This window comes from Ambystoma mexicanum, chromosome 6q (genome assembly GCF_040938575.1).
Source record: "Ambystoma mexicanum isolate Mex_15411 chromosome 6q, UKY_AmexF1_1, whole genome shotgun sequence".
Classification (NCBI taxonomy): domain Eukaryota; kingdom Metazoa; phylum Chordata; class Amphibia; order Caudata; family Ambystomatidae; genus Ambystoma; species Ambystoma mexicanum.
This window is the reverse complement of record NC_090937.1, coordinates 356,285,016-356,295,218: the sequence shown is the minus strand read 5'-3', so window position 1 is coordinate 356,295,218 and position 10,203 is coordinate 356,285,016. Positions and strand designations below refer to the sequence as shown.

The window sequence follows — 10,203 nt, the reverse complement described above, 5'->3', positions numbered from 1 at the left end:
ACCAGGGCTAAAGGTACAGTCTACCTTACATCTTCTGCCAGTGAAGGAAGGCCAAGAGTTCCAAGAGGGAAGCAGGATCCCTCTGCTAAACATCTCCAAGGGAACAGAGGGAGATACTGGACTCAGAGGACCATCCAGCAGCTCCAGAACCGGTATCCAGCCAGAACACAGCATGCCCTGCTAGGTTGTGTCAGCAAGCTTCCTAGATGGGAAGTGCCGGAGAGTCTCTGGACAAAGGACAAGGCCATTGCCTGCAAACACTCTCCTAAGATTTGGGCCGTCTGCCTTGAAAGGACGACACAAGCCCTGCAAAGAAGCTTGGCGGAGTATGTCTACAGGTATCAACCAGTGTCCATCTTTTAAGGACATTTTCGAGACAGTTGAGTCCTCGCACTGCATACGGCTGCACCGCTGACTGTTGTCATGCCGCAGTCGCCAGAGCCGTCTGAGATGCCTTGACCAGCGTTCCAAATCCAAAAACCAGCACAGAGATGATTCTTGCCGCCATGCAGGCTAGCTGACAGCCATCCGTCGAGCCTTTCTTGCCGAACTGTCTGCTACCCGCAGCTGTCTCCTGTCACGAACTCTGTTTTAGGAGCTGCAAAATGCCCAGGAACTGCCTCGACGCTGTTGAGCATCAAGAACTTATTAAGCACCAGGTACATTGTGGTTCTGGTCCCGTGGTCCTGCTCTGAAGGCCCCTAGAGAGAGTTGCAACCCCTTGCCCCCTTGGTGCTGAAACCAAATAACCTTGAACATAAGATGGATTACTTTACCAACTACCCTCCTGGCAGTATCCAGAGTACATCCCTTTCCTTTGTGAAACTGTCTGTCCTCTGTGTTCCTTTACAGTGTGGGTTGTGTTTTGTAGTGTGCTACAACAGTCGGTTGTAGTAATAATTAAGTAGATATTTGTATACAACCTTGACTGGACATTCCCTTTTATCATTGGGTAATAATTGTATTTTCACTGTGTTGCAACTATCCAACGATCCACAACCTTGCGTAGATAAGCCTGATGCTCCATCCACGTTACCAAAATTGGACAAGGAGGTTTATAATTTGCTTGTGTTCCAATTTGTTCAGATCCCTTCTGGCATACTAGAGGTGTGGGGCTGATTGATGGTTTAGAAACCGATATTCATCCCTGGACCACTGGTGCCCCGGAAGTTGATTCGTCACACCACTGAAGGACTAAAGACTGCGTATTCTAACCCATGAGCTGCATGTTTCAAAAAGATTGCAACATATGTCTTGAGTTATCTTACAAGCCAAATGGAAGAGGTGCAAAGTATATCATCGAAATGTTGAGACAAACATTTTAGAAGGAAATAACTAATTTCTCCCCCAGACAGCATGCACCCTACAGCAAAAACTCAGCAAGTTTACTTAGGCATATTATCCAGGGAAAGGCGTTTTCTCTTTCACTAAAAAAGAACGGTAGGGGAATGCTGTGAATTAATATTCCTCTAAGTGAGAAAAAACTATTATCAATGCAGCTTTCCATCACAGAGGAAAGTAAACAACCCGTACAGTTCCTTTCAGCCTTCTATTTAGAGGTGAAATTCACTGACCCCAAACTTGGCTTCAGGGTTTCTTGAAAGCTTGTCAGAAGCTCACCTTATGGTAGCAATGGCTGAGCAGTCAAGGACAGCTCTTACAATTGGAGCAGAGTAACATGCATGACACTGACCAAGAGAATGTCCACATAGTGTTGTTATTACATGCAACAATAATGAATCCTGTTCACGGCTGGGGGCTGGGGTGGAGGGGATGATGCAGCAAGTCAGGTTGCTCGGATTGCCGGCTGAATCTCACAATCCTAGCCCATGTTGTGAGCAAGCTCAAAGCTGCTTGAACCCACAACGCCCTCTTGCCACCTGCTACCCACTGCTAGCAGTCCCAAAGCAAGCTCCCGCCTCCCCGCCCACGCACCTTTTATTTCTCCGGACTGCGGCGCCGCTCCTCCATTGCTCCGGGGCCGCTATGGAAATGGAATAGTGGCACCACACAGAGCTCTGCCTACCATTTCCATGACGGCCAGCTTGAGTGAGTATTTGAGTCAAATGCATTGCTGTCAGCACCTTCGCACTCAACCCTGGGGTGCTACTAGCAATAGTACCCACTGAAGCTGGTTGGATCAACCAGGTAGGGGAACCGTGGACCCGTTGTTAAGGCCCTCTATTTTCTGAGGCTTATAACATGGGAAATGGGCCGGCATCTACCAATCCAGCCTACCACAGCAACTATTATGGCTACCTAATATTTAACGCGAGTTTGCGATGCAGTGCGGTTGTGGTGTAGAATGAGTTGAAGGTCAATAGTGATAGACTTTGCAGTAGGAAAATACTTGTGTGTGTTTCTGTTTGTGTGCTTCATATTATGGGGGCGGTGAAGCTACCGTCACCAATATATCTCTGGTATATGTCTCAAAGTTGCGTCTTCCTTACTGCAAGACGGCTTCTCCATTATTTGCAGGTACTGTTATCTGAATGGAATGTCCAATCAGGGTCAGACTGGGGCATAACATTTTCTCGGGCACCAATGAAAAAGTGGCACATAGTTGCCAATGGCATTTCATTCCTTTTGTGACAGACTGTTTGAATAGTACCCAAGGGGGAGGGTTTTGATCAAATGTGATGCAAATCTCGCATTTTAAAGAATATGGGCCTCATTCCGAGTATGGTGGTAGTCATGGCGCTATTTGCACCATGACTACCTCCCATACCGGTACCGACTCCGACTTAGTTCAATGGGGACTTACCGGTGTAGTCCGACCTTTGCGGGACCGGTAAGTCCCCATTGAAAAAGCCCTTCCCTATTCCCATTTGAGCCCCCATAGGGCTCGATGGGAATGGGGAAGTAGCTAATAACGGTACCGCAATTTGCAGTACTGTTATTAGCTCTGAAGTCCCTTAACGGGTCCCGTCCATAACGCCTGGTCAGACCAGGCATTAAAGGAGGGACCCGCTAAGGGACCTCGTAGAAGGGTGGTAAGGGATTACCGGCACCAGTCTCCTTAACGGTGCCCGGTATCCCTTACCACCCTACTCGGAATGAGGCCCTATGTATTCAGTAACACTACAAAACTACTAGCTACATAGTGAAGTAGCTCATCAAACTGGCCCACATTGGACACAAAAGTGGCCCACTTGACCAAAAAAACTGGCCCACACTAGCATTTTGTGTTTTTGAATCGGGCATTCCCCTGTTGCCTTACAGGCTAGCGCCAGTCTGTGCCCAATGACAGCTGCTGTCCTTCCAGCTTATAAAACAAGGTTCCTCTTATTGAGGAGGACTTGTGCCAAAGTACATGTGGAATGTCTCGCACTTCCATGGGTGTACAGTATTCCTGGGCCATTCATGGAACCACATTGTCACTCCAGGGACCACAGCAGCCATGCCATATGATGTCCCTCTTAGGCTATGCGTTTATGCTGGCGAGAGACCTGTGCCATAGATTTGATTTATATCTTTGGCCTTTTTAGTTGATGTATTACTGGAGTTTTCGTTCCCACCCTATCCTGTTGACATTTCACTCAGGTATTCTCTGTTTTCATTTCTTTCATGGCGCATACCACTTGGGCGGTGCTGATGCCCCTACAGACCGCCTAAGCACAATGCGTAGCAGCATGCCAACGCCATGGCTCATGCCTCTGCCACTGCTTGCAAGCAGGCTCCGGGCTGGACTTGTTTCTCCCTCCCTGCAACCAGACAGGGAACCTCCGGCAGGGCGGAGCAGGGCCCCACCCCTGGAGTTTCTGGATAAATGTCATCGCGCAGCTCGACGCTGCCTCTCTCCTCTTCCCACAGATAGCTTGCCTGACCCCTCGGAGCCCTTCCGTGCCCGCATCCACCGGAAGCAGAACAGCCTAGCAAGAAAGATGATGAAGGAAGTGTGCAGCTTGGTAAGTACGTGCCTGCCTTCTGGAGTTGTCGATTGGAAGTTAGGGAGGGCATTTCCTTTGCATGGTACTGATGACGGATGCTCGCAATGGCAGGGATACTGGGGCCCGTCACGTTGAATGGCTGGTTTAATCCACTAAGTGAATACCTTCGTTTTGCTTTCACCAGGCACATCAAAGTATCCCTTGCTGTGGTGCTAGGTGTGTGAGCCATCTCTTCTGTCGTTGGAATGGTCGAGAAAGACCTGGCATGGGTGCCCCGTTCTGCTGCCCGCTTTCCACTTTGGCTTTCATACCCAATTAAACAGACACGGGCATTGTTTAAACACGTTCTCTGTTCATGCACGCATATCATTAGATGTTCTCAACCCTTCGAGCACTATGGTGCAATAAGCTTGGGCGTGCCTTTCGTCCTCTTACTTCACGTGGTCTCTGCCCTATGTTATGTTACGTTAGCAGCACTTCTAAAGCGCACGTACACCCGGGGGCATCTTGGCGCTGAGGAGGCAGGCAGAAAGGAATGAAGCTAGAAAAGCAGGGTTTTTAATCCTCGCCGAAAAGCAAGATGATTGGTAGTGTTGCGTAGCGGGAGGGGAAGGTCACACATTTTAGCAGCAGCAACAGAAAAGGCACGGCCACCCTTACGTGCCATCTTAAAATAAGGTACAACCACCCGCCGGGTGGTAAGAGAACGCAGAGTGCGGGAGGGCTGATAGGGAGCAAATTTTCTTTGCAGATATTCTGCTCCAAATCCGTAAAACGCCCGATGTATTATGCACATAGAATTAAACAGAATACGTTGAGCAACAGGGAGCCAATGAAGTTGTCGCAGTACTGGGGTCATGTGGGCTCCAAAAGGGGGATGGATAATGGAATGAGCTGCAGCATTTTGAAGCAGCTGCAGCGCGCCAATCAGGTAGGCATGTTGCGCCAGGTAAAGTGAGTTGCAGTAGTCAAGGACACTAAGGACCAAGGCAGCCACAACCGGGGACTGACTGGCAGGGGGGATGAAGGGAAGGACTTTACGAAGAACCCTAGGTTTGAAATTACCTGATTTGCAGACTGCTCCGACTTGCTCATCCATGTTCAGGGTAGCCGAAAAACGAACTCCATGATTTCTCACTGATTAGCCCTATAGTTTTACTTTTCTGATGCACGCATAAGAATGGCTTGTTTTGATGCCGAACGCGTGGCCAGTCTTGCCGATTTTGTGTATCAATTCACCGAGTGATTACTTTGGTGACATGCTGATGTTCTGTACATGTGCCAACATATCACTTTCATGAATAGTGTCACCATAACTACCCACTAGTGGTACTCAATGTATTGATCTCAGGTGTATGAAATACTTGACTTGGGTATAAAAACCCATGAGCTTCCCACACAGAGATACAATGCAAAGTGAGACTTTGCTTACTGTAAGATTTGACAATTTATGACATAACAATAACAGACAGTATAATTTAGGGTGTCATAAACATCATGTGACAAAGAGCGTAATGTGGGTAATGTGAAATTTCCAATAAAGTTATTTTTAGAAGGCTGAGTGCTGTGGTGGATGGTGAATTATTTTATTTGGAGAGGCGTGAATGTTTCCTACAAATATGTGGGAGTGGCCGAGCATAGCAAGGGAGCTCAAACCAACCAATGAGAATATTGTTTAAATAATAGGTTAAAAAGATAAATTTGACAGCACACTTTCAGTTAAAAATTGGATGAAAAGGCACACAGTTTGAAGTAGGTGTTGCGGGTTAACACATAAAAAAATCCAATAGATGCAAGTCACCAGCAGTGCACAGAAACATTTTCCAATGTATTTTCGTGATGCCTTTTCCCACAAATATGCCAGTACAGAAAACATGTTCATGTTCGCTGTGCCAAAATATGCCAGTAACGAACATGTCCAGACTGGCTGCACCAATATAAGCCAGTCTAGCCACATAATACACTTGTGTGTGTTTTGCCCATGATGCCCAGCAAACATGCCAGGCCACAGTAAGAACACATTTCCAGGCTGGTTCCACAAATATAGGTCAGGTTAGCCATGCAATGACACTTATCATGTTTGCTTAAATCTTAATCGCACGTCTAGCCATGCAATAACACTTATCCTGTTTGCTCTACCCCTTATTCCAGTAAAAGAATTCCAGGCCACAGTAAGAATATATGGCTAGATTGGCGCCACCAGCTTAGACCAGTCTAGTCACATATTAGCACTCATCATGTTTGTGTTACCATTGATTCCCAGAGCAAAAATGCCATGCCACAGTCAGAATATGCGGCCAGACTGCCACCGCCATTGCAGGTTAGTCGTGCCATGTAATAACCCATATCATATTTGCTTTAACCTTGAGTCTCTGGAGGATAGCTCAGGGGCAACGTGATCGCCTTTGAAGCAAGACAAAGCAGTGCAACACAGGTTTGATCCCCGGGTCTGCGCTTAGAAACCTCTGGGTATCAAGTGCGTTATAAATAAACAATTACAATTCCCAATAGGAAATGCCATGCCATGAAATGTAAAGTGTACTTAAGTAAATATAATGCCATGCCTTGGCACTCTAACATATAAAATACATTCTGTTGGCGCAACTATGTTGTTTTTTTACATAGTGATAAACCTATAATCATGTAGACGTCTCAAAGCACCTGTGTGCATACAAATGTACCATGGATTAAGGAGTTCATATGTCGTCGTAGTAGTAGTCATTTAAGCTTTATTCCAAACATAGTTTTCATAAAAGCACAACAAACATTAATAAATAAAATTACAGCAGAACACTAAAAACCAGAATGAAACATATAAAAACGAGCACAGTGTGCCCCGCCTTGGAAATAATGTGTCATTGTCACTCAATTTGAAATTCATTTTATTGAGTATAACATCTCTTAATCTAGTAAACTAAGTAATCGCGAATACTCCAGGCCACTGAGACAGATTCTGCTACTCCGTTACAACGTATTTTGTCTATGGTCATCTACTTAGCAATAGTGCCCAGCACACAGTATGAAGGCCAGATAACACAAAAGGGGTTAAAGCCAAGTCTTTCAAATAGCACTATAATATGGATAACATATATAAAGTGCTTAGTGTCCTCAGTAACATCAGGGCAAAAGAAACAGCAGCTAGGTTAAGTTTATTTCCCCTTTTAAACAAAACATTGTTGAGGGCTAGAGTCACAGAGAGTCCCGCCCTCAGAAGTAAATATGAATTCATTGTGAAAACAGACTCCATGGTATCTAGGTAGAACCCAGGGCGAATATGTGTCTTTACATTCATATATTCATTCACTTGCTGCTCTAGGATGGCTCTCAATGGCCTCTGGGTTGTTCCATAACTGGTCCAATCCCAGGTTTATGAATGTGGTGCAAACATAAATAAACCAAGGAGGAGCCCAGACCTTGGGACAGTTCAAGCACCAAGAAAAGGCAGAAGTATATTGAATACAATGGAGGAAATGCCATAAACAAACTCAGTAAAACAATGAATGAAGGAAACCTTGTCAAATACTGAACACCCTTGACTCCAAGTTGGAGTTTTCGCCTGGGAGTTGGCATGCTGCTCAAGAGTTTTAACATTGATTTACATATCTTATTATCTCTCCTAACCACTTAAAAAATGTTGCTGTATCCCCACGTGTTTGCAACATAGAGCGCAGCTGATAGGGTCTGGGCCCTCACACTCTCTAGGGCTAGTTTAATGGCACAGCCCCCAAAACGACTTGATCATTCATTTATTAATCCCCCTTGTCTAGCCAAGATTGCAGCACTTTCACAGATTTGCGCAGACGACCCCCCTGAAGTGTAACTGGGTTTACCTCTCAGATAGCCATAGGCATAAAACTGCTTGAATGGCGCACCGCGGAGTACAATTATTAGGGCCTTCAGGGTCTAGAAGCCATACCTTTACTTTTCAGAGAGTTTCCCACTAAACCCTTGCATTTGCAAGCTGGATAAAAAGAAGCCTACTGCTTTTGCATACCAAACAAAATGTTTTAGAAATTAATATAGAATTGCCTGCAAAGAGAAGATCATGAAGGTCGGTCCTCATCCTCAAGGGAAGTCATTTCATCCACCTGGGGTTTGATGTATAATGAAAAGATCATTGACGCTAAGACATATTACTTTCTCACTCTCACTTCTACAGGGAAGTTCCTGGTACATTCACCAGGCCCATTCCTTAGAGAGACCAAATTATTTCTATACAGCAAACATATGGCAGGTAACTGACCACCCTGAAGCCCATGAGTGGACAATTCATGCCATAGCTTGCTCCTTGGGATAACATTATATTAAGTAAATGTATTAGAGCGCGACATAGATCTGAGGGTATCTTGACACTAATGGTGACAGAAAACACTCACTCACTCTAAACAAACAAAAAAGTCTGACCCTTTTTCTGAAGGGCAAATGGTCAACAGTGGCCCTCATGGCAAGGGGGAGGGAGTTCCAAAGAACCACAGCCGCCACTGAAAATGCCCGACCACCAATAGTACTCCTACACACCCGAGAAACGCAAAGAAGCAAAAGATCTGCTGAGCGAAAATTATGAGAAGGGGCACATTTAACAAAAGTCTTCTGCATAAACATTGTTTCAGAGCCACAGACAGCCCTATGAACAATTCAGATAGATTTACATTTCACTCTGTCCACCAGAGGGAGCCAGTGAAGATCACGTAATACCAGAAAGGTGTGGGCAGATTTGGTCAGGCCGCTAGCAAGGCGGGCCACAGGATTTTTCAGAACCTGCCGGCGTTGGGTCCAGAAGCATAGACAGGGTAGGGCCTGAGCGGGCAAGGCCCACCCAAAATCTGTGAATGCCCACTCAGCAGTGCATTTGCAGATTGTAATGTCACTGTGGTGGGCCCAACTGAATTAGCTTCAAGGCCCCCTTGTTAGACAATCCTGGCTACGCCTCTGGTTGGGTCAGGAATTTGACCAATTTGGGCTGAGAGAGAAACAAGGTGTTACAATAATTCATAGTGCCAGATATGGCAGCAGAGACCGCCTGGCTTCTCAGGAATGTAAGGCATAATTTTCCTCAGTGTTCTAAGTGTAAAATGACCAGAGCTACATCTAGCACAAACCTCTGGAACCATAGAATGCGATGAGGAAATGTTCACTCCCAAGTTCTTAACTATTGGAACAGGGGTTGCAGCGGGCCACAGGAGGTAGGTCAACAATCTTTTGTCCATATATAGAACACAATAGAGGATTTTTCCCAGATCATCATTTTTGTCTTTTCAGAGTTTAGCTTGAATCAATTGGCATTCATCATATTACCAATGGCAGAAAGGCAATTGCTCAAGTGAGATGACACCAGATCACAGTCCCGATCAATGTGAAGGATCAACTGTGTGGCATCTGCATATGCATAAAAGTGGACGCCATGGGCATGAATATGCTTTGCTAGAGGAAGTACATAAACATTAAACAGTAAAGGTGAAATGGCTGAATCCTGCAGAACCCCACAGGCAAGAGGGGTGGGAAAAGAAGAGAGAGGATTTGAGTTCTGTCATCCAAAAACGACCCAAACCAATCAAAAGCAGCCTCGCCAATCCCAATCTGCTCTAGGAGTTGACACAGTATAGCATCAATTGTGTCAAACGCTGCAGAGAGGTGCAACACAATAGGCAGCCCTACACTGCCCTGGCCAAGGACCAGAGACAGGGCAGGCATGACAGAGATTTGCACTTACTCTGTTCCCATAGTAGTGCGGAAGCCAGACTGAAAAACATTTGGAATCGCTGAATGTTCTAGGAAATGTTTCATTTGAGGGGTTATTATCACCTCCAACACCTTCATAGAAAAACTGAACAGGGAGATGGGCCGGAAATTGGCAGGAACAACAGGATCAAGGGAGGGTTTCTTTAATAGAGGAGAGACCACGGCGTACTTCAACGCAGGAGAGATGAAACCAGAAGACATAGAAAAATTCAATGCTCCAGTAAGAATCGGGAGAAGATCCTTGCCACACTTTATAATAACTTTCGAAGGAACAGGTCTCTAGGAGAAGATGATTTCATTTGCATTAGGATCTTAAAAACCTGGTCCTCAGTAACCAGGGAAAAAGCCAGCAATAGGGGGCCTTTCCCAACCAGAACGGGACCTAAAGCAGCAGAAGGGACCACAAATTCCAAATAAGAAACAGAAATATTTTCTCGAATCGTGGCTTTCTTTTCATTAAAGAAGGTTGAAAAGTAGCCACACAAACTCTGTAACACGGGTATAACTTATGCAGAGGCTGCTGGGGTAGACAATTCACGAACTACAGCAACAAATTATTTTGAACTATTCCCTG

General features: G+C 45.6%; 1 protein-coding gene across 1 annotated transcript in view; it reads left to right on the top strand.

Moving 5' to 3' along the window:
* The first annotated feature begins 3,595 nt into the window (after positions 1-3,595).
* LOC138516039 (thioredoxin-like) overlaps positions 3,596-10,203 on the top strand; it is a 180,561-nt gene continuing 173,953 nt past the window's right edge. The window contains exon 1 of the mRNA XM_069630846.1: positions 3,596-3,908. Coding sequence (XP_069486947.1) covers positions 3,621-3,908 — 288 coding nt within the window. The 5' untranslated portion in view covers positions 3,596-3,620. The remainder of the gene's footprint in view (positions 3,909-10,203) is intronic.